The sequence below is a fragment of the Salmo trutta genome, chromosome 8 (genome assembly GCF_901001165.1).
Source record: "Salmo trutta chromosome 8, fSalTru1.1, whole genome shotgun sequence".
Classification (NCBI taxonomy): domain Eukaryota; kingdom Metazoa; phylum Chordata; class Actinopteri; order Salmoniformes; family Salmonidae; genus Salmo; species Salmo trutta.
The window spans coordinates 31978941-31991744 of record NC_042964.1 but is presented as its reverse complement, the minus strand read 5'-3'; the positions used below and the strand labels follow the sequence as shown (position 1 = coordinate 31991744).

General features: G+C 43.3%; 1 protein-coding gene across 1 annotated transcript in view; it reads right to left on the bottom strand.

Moving 5' to 3' along the window:
- The window catches only part of LOC115198696 (synapsin-3), a 118208-nt gene that overhangs the window by 93351 nt on the left and 12053 nt on the right, over positions 1-12804 (bottom strand). Inside the window, exon 3 of the mRNA XM_029760854.1 lies at positions 4076-4133. Within this exon, the coding sequence (XP_029616714.1) occupies positions 4076-4133 (58 nt within the window). The remainder of the gene's footprint in view (positions 1-4075; positions 4134-12804) is intronic.

The following is a 12804-nucleotide window of genomic DNA, read 5'->3' as shown; positions in this document are numbered from 1 at the left end:
CCAGAGAAACTTGCTTTTATACATTCTCAATCGAACCTCCTGGACGTTCTAATCCATTTGGAATCATGTCTGTGACGTTAGCGTCGCATTGACGCAGATTAAGCGAGCAAGCAGTTTTGGAAAAAACATCACTCACAGGGGGAAAGAAACTGAATGTCATCATCGAGATCCTCAGTTTGGCACTGCTTAGCCCCCAAGCAGAGAAAAGCAGCACACATCCAAAAGACTTCAAAAAAGAGAGAAAGGGCATTGTGGGAGACCGAAAAAAATAATAATAATACATAAGCCCTGTGTATGCCCCTTTAGAGCACATCAGCAATCCGGACACACACACACACAAGATCTCCTGGCACAAGTGTGTAGAGATAAGAGTGGGCACAGTCAAAAGGTGCTGGGTATCTTGGAGCACTTATTGAGAGATTGATAAGACTCCCAGAGGGTAAGTCATTGAGGATCTGGGCAGCCGCTCAAGGCCGATCTGTGCCAAAGGAAAACCCTGGGAACGAGTTCAGTTGGACGTGCCTGGCATGAGGCAGGATACCTGTGGTACCTAGGGCAACATCTGGCCTCAAGAAGGTCTAGCAAATCAGACACAGCATATTTTTCTTGCTGAACTTGAAAAACTGACATTGGGGGGGGATTTGTTCACACTCTTCATGTATCGTATACGCCTACTTGCAGATGTGCACCACACAACAGAACGTTCAAACTTTGTTGAAGCCGTCACTGGACACGCATGAAGCAGCTAGCTTGACACTGGATGATAACGCTCACTCTTATGGAACTCGTGAAATTTAGGGAGGACAGTGAAGCAATTGATTAATGTTAGGTGGGACCTAACTTTCAATTGATGCACTGCTCTCAGTTCTATTCATGCAACCCAGTGAAATATGAGCGTGAAGAGTATATATATATATATATATATATGCAAGGACTACTCAGGCACAAGGTGACACCGATATAGAGCTTAGCTATAAGCTGAATATAAAAAAAGCTCAGAGCTCTGTTTGTAATCTGCATAGTGCAATGTAGAGCGTGTTGAAGACATTTTGTAATCTGTGTTTAAGTGTTAAGGGTTTTTATACATGTCAAGGCTTCAAGAAAGTAAACCTTCAAAGCAGGGCCTCGGCCGTGTGGAGGAGTGATTTATGACAACATGCTTACAACTGAAATATTTTAAAAGGGGTTGGGGAGAGGGGCATATCAAGAGACACGCTATATACACAAAATTGTGCACACCCCTTCAAATTACTGGATTCTGCTATTTCAGCCACACCCGTTGCTGACAAGTATAAAATTGAGCACACAGCCATGTAATCTCCATAAACAAACATTGGCAGTAGAACGGCCTTACTGAAGAGCTCAGTGACTTTCAACGTGGCACAGTCATAGGATGCTACCTTGCCAACAAGTCAGTTGGTCAAATGTCTGCCCTGCTAGAACTGCCCCAGTCAACTGTAAGTGCTGTTATTGTGAAGTGGAAACATGTAGGAGAAACAACGGCTCAGCCGCGAAGTGGTAGGCCACACAAGCTCACAGAATGGGACCACAGAGTGCTGAAGTGCGTAAAAATCGTCTGTCCTGCATTGCAACAGTCACTACGGAGTTCCAAACTGCCTCTGGAAGCAATGTCAGCACAAGAACTGTTCGTCGGGAGCTTCATGAAATGGGTTTCCATGGCCGAGCAGCCGCACACAAGCCTAAAATCACCATGCGCAATACCAAGGGTCAGCTGGAGTGGTGTAAAGCTCGCGCCAATGGACTCTGGAGTAGTGAATCACGCTTCACCATCTGGCAGTCCGACGGATGAATCTGGGTTTTGTGGATGCCAACAGAACACTACCTGCCCCAATGCATAGTGCCAACTGTAAAGTTCAGTGGAGGAGGAATAATGTCTGGTGCTGTTTTTAAGGTTTGGGTTGGCCCCTTAGTTCCAGTGAAGGGAAATATTAAAGCTACAGCATACAATGCCATTCTAGACGATTCTGTGCTTCCAACTTTGCGGTAACAGTTCAGGAAAGGCCCTATCCTGTTTCAGCATGACAATGCCCCAGTGCACAAAGAGAGGTCCATACAGAAATGGTTTGTCGAGATCGGTGTGGAAGAACCCTGACCTCAACTCCATCGAACACCTGTGGGATCAATTGGAACGCCAACTGCAAGTCAGGCCTAATCGCCCAACATCAGTGCCCGACCTCACTAATGCTCGCGGCTGAACGGAAGCAAGTCTCCGCAGCAATGTTCCAACATCTAGTGGAAAGCCGTCCCAGAGAACATAGGCTGTTATAGCAAAGGGTGGACAAACTCCATATTAATGCCCATGAGTTTGGAATGAGATGTTCGACGAGCAGGTGTTCACATACTTTTGTTCATGTAGTGTACCAGACCTCAATAGGCCTCTCCCTCTTTTTCTCCCTCAGCTATCAGACGCTGCCAAGGGTAGCCTGTACACTGCCTGTGCCTCAGACTGGCACCTTATATGGCAGCAGCTGGGTGAAGAGCAGGAGAGAGCTAGCTAGTATGGCGTTGGGCACAAGTTGAGTTCAGAGCAGAGTGAGGGACGACAGCACTGCAGAGCTAAGGATGTAGGAAAGAGAGGAAAAGAGCAAGAGAGCAAGGGGGCTCTGTTTTTACTGTAGTTTTCTGAAAAGGGGTCATCATCCCATCACATTGATCCAACTTTTCACACAGGGATTGGGTTTCCTTCATCCTTGAGCTTTATGTTAGATGTACTAACACCCGGCGAGGGGTCCAGCTGGGCTGTGTAGGGCGGGAAGGTTGAAGGCAGTGGGCAATTAGCATCTGACTTGTTACCCTGTGAGGAGCGGAGGAGGACTTCTGGGAAACAGCAGAGGGTCTGGCAAAAAGAAAAATGTTGTTTGGGCTGGGGGGGGGTTAGGGGGCTTGAGGGTGCGACCCCCCCCTAGCGGTCCCTTCACTCTTGATTTAAGGGTCCTTATTAAGAGCCGCCACGTTTTTATTTGGGTTTGCTCTCAGCAACGCCACAAACTGCTACAAAAAATGCAGAGCCCCCATATTTCACATCTCTTTAAAAAACAAAAATCATGATTTTAACTCAGAACTCCAAGCCCCACCAGCCCGGCTACAGTCTCAATATTACTGAGAATGAGATGTGAAAACAACAGAGTGTTGAGCAAACAGACAGCCTATAAAGTCCCTGGCCTGGTCTTCTGTGGTTCGCTTTTTCCTTCTCCAAATAAATCCCACCACTTAATTTCAAAGACAACGACTCCGGTCTGCCCAATCGCTTGCGCATGTATGGCCAAGATTTTAGGAGGGAAATTAGATGTTATCTACCCACCGAAAATACTGTATGTCTAGACAGTTGCGTATTTTTGCATATACATTGGCACTGATGGCATCTTTTCATATATATTATTTATTTTAAAAATAAATGGCAATAAAACCTGCCTTAATTGTGCTACAGGGTTACGAACTGGTTAGTTCAGGGGAAAGTTTGTCTGACAAAACATTTATTAAAGAGGTACCTGATGGGAGAATCAGAGAAACCATTAGTATGTGTTAACACAGTCCAGAATGAAAATCAAACTACGGTCATTTCTAGCTTCTGATTAAAATAAAAAGCGTTGACTCATAACTGTAAGGGACTGCTTCTGACACGAGTCCAGAAAACATTTAAAACCTCCCTGCGTGTAATCCAATGCTGAGAAGGCGAGTACATAAAAATAAGTACATTCTATCAGGCAGCCAAGCACATACTGTACACACACAGAGCATGCCAACATGATAAACAGGCTAACTGGGGCATGGGAGTAAAAAGGCCTCGTACGTGTCTAATAAGTATGTAATACCTGCTGCTACCCAGCTGTTAAAGCTCACATGCTATCCTATTGGCGCTTGAATAAAAGAGCTTGGATTCCTAGTGGATTATGGGTAAAAAAAAAAAAAAAAAAAAAAAAAAAAAAAGGAGATGTGGGTCAAGTCAGTCAACCAGGAGTTGCATCAGCTGAGCTAACAAAACCCAACCCCTCATCGGAGCCATCTCCAGCCACATGGAGAAGTCATCAGTCCCTCCAGCTCTAACGCCACCAACCTGCTCCACCCGGATGTCGTACTCCCCGTTCAACTTCTTCCCTCGGAAACACTTGGCCCTGTGAGGAAAGAAATGGGAAAGAGACTAATGAGACAAGATCACAACTTTCAGAGCTTATAAAACTTTCACCACATAGTAGCCTAGGTGAGTTTCTAGACAGGAAAATATTGTCTACAGGCTTGAAATGACCTGTGTAGAGATGACTAGAAAATAGCTTCTCCAGTATCACCTAAATTCTGTATAATTATAAAAAGGTATCCACTGTAATGGCCACCTGTGCATACCACTACACTTCTGTTTTTTTTCACCAACCTAGAAAAGTACATAGTCACAACAGTATGCAGTCAAAACAACCTCAGAATAATCTGTTCATTTGATTGAGGAAGGCTGAAACGTCAAGTTTTCCAAAACAGCTTGAGACCACTGACATGTTTGTTTCCATGATTACAGCATTGTGTGGTCCTGGTGTAGTACCATACAAGCAAACTTTCCCAGACTAAAAACCACCTGAGCATCATAATCAGTCAGAACATCATATCTCCCACCTATTAGGCACCTCATCAAGAAACAGCGAGCGAGGGGAAAAGGGAGGCGCACCTCAAATCAAAAGTATATTACAGATGTATGACTCAACGCCCCTGAATAGGAGTCAATGTCCCTGTAAACAAACAGTAAGAGTGATGTCCTTTTTCTGTCTGAAAACCCATTTCCTGTTCCTAACCATGACATCCTTACAGGCCAGGCATCAGGCTTCACTGGCATCGTCAAACCCCATAGGCAAGAAACCTGATTACACTTTTAGACAGCCTTGAAACAAACACACACCCACAAAAACACAAGGAACAAACGAGGCGGAAACCAACGGGGATGGTGTCGCTTTACACAGCGAAGGGGGTGGACATTCACATAAATCTGGACATTTCAGATATGCACACTTTTGGGCATTAAGAGCTCTACGTTTATAACCTGTGTCTTTGCCAACACCCTGTGGGTCCAGCCAGTGAACTCACACCTAGCAGGTGTGGGCCGGTTATCAATCTGTCAAGGGCTACATGCTAGCTTGTTGGTGTGTGTGTGTGTGTGTGTGTGTGTGTGTGTGTGTGTGTGTGTGTGTGTGTGTGTTCTACATGCTGGAAGCTCCTGATCATTAGGGCACAGGCTGTTAAGGATTTAGAGTAACTGCCTCTAAACTAAACTTCTCTTTGTGATTGCACTTTGTTATCACACATTGTCTTGGTGTCTTTTCGGTGACAAAAAAAAAAAAAAAGAAAAGGTCATCCAAGCTTCTCGCATTCTTTCCTGTCTCTTCTTGCAACGTTCTACTAATCCCTCCTTGCAGGGCCGGCGCCAGAACAAATGACTTGGAAGGACATTTCATTTCCATAGTGGGGAAAAAAATTTAATAAAAAAAAAAGTACAGGACCACCTGTGTGCGCACGCTGCACAAAAAAAAAATAAAAAAATAAAAATAAAAAAAAGAGAACCCCTGGGCCTCGATAGACCCCCTTCAAGCTAATGAGCAGTCATTATGGCTGCAACATTTTAAACAGTGTAATTAATACATTTTCTATATGAAAAATCACTTCTTGGGTAACAGAATACTATTTTTTTTATTAGTTTGTTACTGTTGGACAGGTCTCAAAATTTTCTAGCATGAGAGCTACATTAAAATTATGAAACATGTTCGGAGTTGCTCAGACTTTTTTTTTTTTTGTAGCTTTCATAAGAACTTTGTATTTTCCTGATTTCCATTTTCCTTGGTTTGGGATTTTTTTTCTCCAGATTTTCACTCTCAAAAAACAATTATTTCTTAGAGAATCAATGAAATTGGAGGTTCTGAGTCCATTTCAATGCTTAAATCACAGAAGAATAAAAAAATTTTTTTTTTTAAGTTAGGGCGGGGGGGGGGGAAAAAACCCACATTGGATTTTTTTGAGTAACACCCCTTTGATTGTGCATTTTGTGAGACATTTTTGTTGCTGTATATGTCATTGTAACCGATGTGAAATGGCTAGTTAGTTAGCGGTGGTGCACGCTAATAGCGTTTCAATCGGTGACGTCACTCGCTCTGAGACTTGAAGTAGGGTTTCCCCTTGCGTTGCAAGGGCCATGGCTCTTGTGGCGCGATGGGTAACGTTGCTTCGGTGGGTGTCAGTTGTTGATGTGTGCAAGGGTCCCTGGTTCGAGCCCGGGTTGGGGCGAAGAGAGGGACGGAACCTACACTGTTACATCATGACAGAGCTTGCAAAACAAATACCCATCCGATTGATACAAATAATCATTATATAATTCTGCCAGGTAAATCTACTGCATCATTACCGCTAAGTGACTGAGACAAACACACACACCCTCCACACCACAGACACACAGGGGCAACATTGCTGGGAATTAATTGGACAGTGTTACGTGTCGCTCAAATTGCCTTAAACTAACTAGGGATAATGTCAAAATGGATTTAATTGGATAGTAGCCAGGAGCTTAAGGTGTCTGATACTTGACAGTTTGCGGTAGAGTTCTCATTCCCAGCCCAAATCAGACGGGGTCTGACTGCCCGGCCTTATACATGATAATAATAAAACGCTTGATTGCTGTGTAATGGTATGATATGAATGATTGTTGCAAATCAGCACGATGGCGCTGCTTTTTTACAGAAATATTTGGCGAGCTACTCATAGCTGGGCTAAGAGCTATTGGTAGCTTGTGATGAACCTGCTGGAGACTCCTGCTATTTAAAAACACCAACATTCAAGTGCTCAACACATTTTATCCTTGGACTGCATGTGCTAATGTATGGCTCGATATGACAGCAGTCAAAAATAGTAAATTGTCAGCTCATTAGAGCATGTCCATGTCACATAAACAAGAAAAGCTGGTGAATGCGTTGATAATGTTGTTTTTTGCTTGAGATGTAGGGCCTGGTCTCTCAATTACATTTTAAGCTGATAAATCAGCCAGTAGCATTGTCATCGGCTTGTTCAATCCAAACGGGGCCGTCCCTCCTCTCTCTCTCCTCTTTCACTTGGTGGTGGCGCAGGCATCTGCTCAGTGCACACTGTTCTGGCTTTTTATGCGCTTCGGCCTCAGAGGTGTAGGTTCAGGCTGAGGCCTCAGAATCAGAAGAATAATCAGAAATGTTGTGATTCATTTCTTCCCCACCATCGGAGTCGTTTTCATTCAGATTTTGTAGCAATGCTAATGCAGCATGTGCATCCAGTCATCTTAGTCTTCTTGCCATTTGAAAATTACGCAAGCTCTCACTGTGTACTCCAAGTAGGCCAGAGTAGACAGCTTGGAGTCGGTGTACTGATATAGCACACATACCATTTTGAGATTTGAAGTTCAAAACAATAGAAATGCCCGTCCTGTTCTTCATTCATAAATTGGTGATTACATCATTATCTTCCGCTTCCCCTCACCTCATTAACTCACCCATTCTCCGCCTTTCTCCCCCATGTTACTTTACTCCATTTATTTCATGTTGTTATATCTGTTCAATTGGTTGTTTCAGTATAGTTTAGGTTCAGTTGAGGCAATTATCGGGGTGATTATCAACTGGGCATGGCCCCTTCAACTATCAGGAGAAGGCTCGGAGCAGGCTCTGCTGTCAGAAGAAACTATCTCACCGGAGAAAGCATCCGAGTGAGCTAAACAGCACCACTCTGTCTTACTATATGTAGCCCATGTATCTGATGCTGTCTGGACAAAAAGATTATGACATGCCATACTATTTTTGTCCAGACAGCATCAGATACACATAATGACACAGAGGAGAGCTGTTGTGTCGCACGCTCCGCTTATTCATAAATCGGAGATTGATGCGTCTTCTGGTTTAGAAAAATACCTACTAAAATAAGAAATAAAAGTAACAAATAATTAAAGAGCAGCTGTAAAAGAACAATAGCGAGCCTATATACAGGGGGTACCGGTAGAGAGTCAATGTGCGGGGGCACCGGTTAGAATCCCCCCCATCCCTGCTTTCCATATGCTGCTTTACAGTTAGACGCAAATGGGGTTCATCTCATCACCGATCTTCTTAAGGTTTTCCAGCTGTTGAGCTGTTGACGATAAGATCCATGGTTATCCTTCCCTGTCATTCAACATGACGGTAGTAGAGCATGAGCAATTAAGCAAAGACCAGGAGGCTTCCGTATGTGCTAAAAATGACATGTTTTCAAGCCAAGGCATTCATTGCGCAACTTGTCATCACTTCAAATGACAAATTGAATGTACGGTCAGTTGGACTTTAAAAAAAGGTTCTGGAGGTGAGCAGCCCTTCCCATGGTTCCAAGAGTAAACACCCAGACAGGATTTGGCCCATGTTCTCCCCAAACACTCCCTCTTACACCGTCACACACCCATTGTAAAAACATCATGCAGAGGAATCCAGAATCTTTACCATGACACTTTTCCCTTCATTGCATTAGTCTCCCATAAAGCCAAAGTGAGTAATGTATTTTGACAGATGAAATCTGGAATTTGTCCTTTCTTAGAAGTGAAAACATGGGTTACGCTATATGACAATAAGAACTCACAGCCAGATTTTTCCCACAGCCATCACAATTTCCCTCACTTTGACAGCAGATATGACAATGACATCAGTGATTGTACTGCATTTACCAAAAAGCGGTTGGATAGAGTAATCTAATATAGGATCATTCAAGAGCCAGTACATTGTTCAGACTCAAACAACAAACTGACAGTTTCTTGGCTTGCAGAATATCATGTGGCATGGCATTCTTAGGAGGGTGTGGCATGACAGGGAGCCAATGGCAAGTCTGATAAGGAGGGAAATATGGTGAGAGAGAGGGACGAGGCTGTAAGCAAGAGAAAGAAGGAGAGGGCGAATCCTGGGAATGAGAGATTCCGAAAGACGGTGAGAGAAAAACAGAGAGAGGTGAAAACAGGAGTGAGAGATCCAGAGCTTGCGAAAGATAGAATGAGAAATGGAGAGAGAGAAAGGAAGCGGGAAAGGAAAGAGATGAGTGAGAAACAGGAAAAGTGATGAGGATGGGGATGTTGTGGGTGGTGAAAGCTGCTGTGTGTGTGTGTGCGCGCACCACCATTGTGCCCCAGTCAGAGTTGGAGGCCAGGCCTGTCAGGGGAGCCCAGCGTTTCCCCGGAGACCAGCAGCCTCTCCTCTGGTATGCTCTGGAGGAAATGTGGCCCCGAGGCAGAGGGCAATGATGGATGGACATGGGACACCCTCACCAACACTAACCCTCACCCACAACTAAAGACACTAATAGCTTGGATATACAGTACTGAGCTACTAGTTCTAATCCAGCTGTCTGTGCAAACACCTCCCAAGAGACAAATATTACAGTCATGTTCTGTCAGCTATGAGATTCTATTAAATATTAACAAAATGAAAAAGGTCAATTCATGGCACATAAAGACTGGGGCAAAGCTACCACACATGTAACACTGATTGGTATTTAGTGTAATAGTGTAAATCAAACCCATTTCAGATAAGAGATCCTATCAGCCATCGATCAGTGCATCATAAAACAAATGTAATTCTCATACTTGGCTAAGATATTTGGGTAATCATGGATCACTAAAGCTTTTAAAGTTTCAATGTCTGCATTACACCACATGATCCCAAGGCTTAGATATAGGTCAAATGGTGTTACAATAACACACCTTAATATGGAATGAACCAGGTATTAAAGCACATCAAAACCAGATTAATGCACCGAGGTACCGAAAGAGACAAAGCGAGAAAACATTGACCAATTTCACTAGTCCTCTTTCATCTACAAACTAAATCTGGGAGTTTGAAGCGAAACAGAGCAACAGTTGTTTGTCTGATGGGAGGCAACAATTGATCCTGAATTACAAACACCGCTCTTTTTTGGTTGCCTGGTGGGAACGGACGACTGTCATCATAAGGTTTTATTGTGGTTATTTACCTCGTGGTCGTTCGCCTGCGGTCCGGGGCAACCATGCTTTCGGTCTGTGTTAACTTTTTGCTCCAGATAAAATACTTGTGTCGGCAACCGTAGCAACAATAAAAGTGCCGGGAGATAGGATCAATGTTGATTTATGGAGATGCAGTAAAAACACAAAGGCATCTGAGGACTAATGGAAAGCTTAGGCAGCCACAAAGTGAACTTTTCATGAACTATTGTACCCTTTCAAATGGGAATCACAGATTTAAAGCCCCAGATTTCACCTAAAAACCATGAACTACTACCATACCTTAAGGGTTTTGTAAGGCTTTCCATAGCATCCCTAGCAAGTGTCCTCCACTAAAATAGATGTAAACTTTCTCATGTTGAATAAATAAGACATCCACTTCATTTCAACCCCGTTTACAACGCCATCTGCACACCTACTGCTGCATAGATTGTGGTAGCTGGCAGAATGGTGTTGACAATTCCACCGGACCCTGTTAAAAAGTTAGTGTCTGCAAAATGACTAAATCAGAAACTAGATGTTGTTGTAATGGAGGCCCATTTAAACACTTCTGGAGCTTTCAGTTTCCCCTACAACGCCAGCCAAGTACATGGAATAGAATGGAGACAGACGGTAGCAGGAGGGTTCACAGAGAACAGACATCTGTGGTGGCACTACACGGCCATCAACACGTTAAACCCGAAGAGAGAAAACTAGCATGCCTAAATGTACGTTTGTTTCACATCGTCTTAAACAAATAGTGAGGGGGGGGGGCAAGAGGCACCGTGATCCATACACGTTGCCAAAGCAGCAGCCAAATATTTCGCATTTAAAAGGCTTTTACGAGTTGTACTTCTCTCTCAGGGGTATTGCTCAAATGGTTAACTGTTGAGCTGCTGCTATTCTTCACTCTAACGCCACCTTTGATATGGTAGCCTGGTCCCAGATGTGTTTGCGCCGTCTTGCCAACTCAACCACATCTGGGACCAGGCTATTGAAGTAGATTTAGAGTGAATATGGCAAGGCAAGTCTATTATAATGAATTACAGTGATTTAAAGAGATGATAAAAAAAAGAAGAACCTCAAGGGACAAATTACACCAAGTGTGTAGGTCTACATGAAAATGGGCCATGCTGCTGCTACAAAGCTCAATCTTTGATGGTACACTGCTCACTCTACACCGAGTAAACAAGTTCATCCCCATGTGTTCGAAATGGAACGATTACAAAAGAAAAAGACCATGTATGTGCTACTTGAACAGATCTGTATTGTGGTGGCAGATCACGTGTTCACAGGTAGTATTGAATGGTTAGAGGTAACCCAGGGAGCAATGCTCAACTTAGGTTATCAGCTAGCGCCACCTGCTGTTCATAACTCAGTGTTACTCCACACAGAGATGCAGGGAATGTGGAGAAACATCAGCGATCTTGCGGCAGGTGGACTACAGTGCCTCAGTGTGGTCAAAAATGAAACACCTTAGTTTTCATATGGTAATATGCCAATGCTGTTTATATCAAACAATACGCATAAAAATACTTCAAGACCGATATTTATTACAGCCATTTCCACACGTCGCCAAACGATAGAAGACTACATGGTTGATACCATACACACAAACATAATGGCATGCTTGGTAAGGGATTCACTTAACTTCACACTGACAGCTGAGCACTTGTACCTGAATACATGCACTTAGTATGTTCACTTATAGACCTAAGCTTAAAATGGACATGGTGCCTGGGCAAACGGATATGAACACAAAGGCCCAATACACTGTATAAACAAGGGACGTCTGCTATACTGTGTATAATAAGGTCAAGGCCAAGTTTAATTGAGACACTTAATCACAATTCTTTTGATATGGTATCCAGTATGTTTTTATGTTTGGCCCATGTCTGCACAGAGGACCTATGAAACATTCATACTATTATGAAAAAGATGCTGTCAAACTGAATCTGAACATGCCTCATTAACAAATGCAGTTCCCCCCCCCCCCCCCCCCCTTCAGTCTGGTTGCAACTCAAAAGCTCTAGAATACATCCTCAGTAACATGTGTCAAAGTCATCTCCTACAAATAATTATACAGCGGGAAAAATATTTATTTTTAAACACTGCCGAGTTGTCATAGGCAGAGTGTACTGTACAAAGCTGCAGTGAGCTCCTTAGAGAACAGAGAGCGATTGACAGCCTCGAGGATCTACAGTAGATAATGAAGGGCTTCTTCTGCACGGCTTAATTACAGCTACACGATGAGATGAAAGGGAATGAGACATTTTGGGATCCCAGATGGGCTTTAAAAAGGAGAAGATTTAAGTCTTGCACACTGACAGCATAGTCTGCTGGGACATAACTTAGTAATAATCCCGAGACCAGTCAGGCCTCCCTGTGGAATCTTAATGGAGAGCTGAGGGCAGCGGCCAAGTTCAGAGGGAGAGATATTCTAGTCAGACTTAACCCATAAGAGTCTAAGCCCGCGGAGGATGGATCTACTAACCTATATGGAATTGTTTTAAGAAGGTCATAACAAGGATCATTTTGCTATTTGATTTGGAATTTTAAGATCGCTTGAAGTATCCCCTAAAAATATTTTATGAAAACATATTTTTGGGCCTTACTGCTATTAGCCAATATAAATGCATTAAACAACAGATTCACTACACGGAACAGATAAGTTTCCCCCCCCCCCCAAAAAAAATAGAATGGAAGTTTGTTCTGAAGTGTCCTTTAACTGCAAGATATAAGAAAGATCAGGAAACATATTTGTAAAACATTTTTTACACGCATTTAATCTCTCCATATATACATTTTCTTCAACTGGTACCGGGGGACCT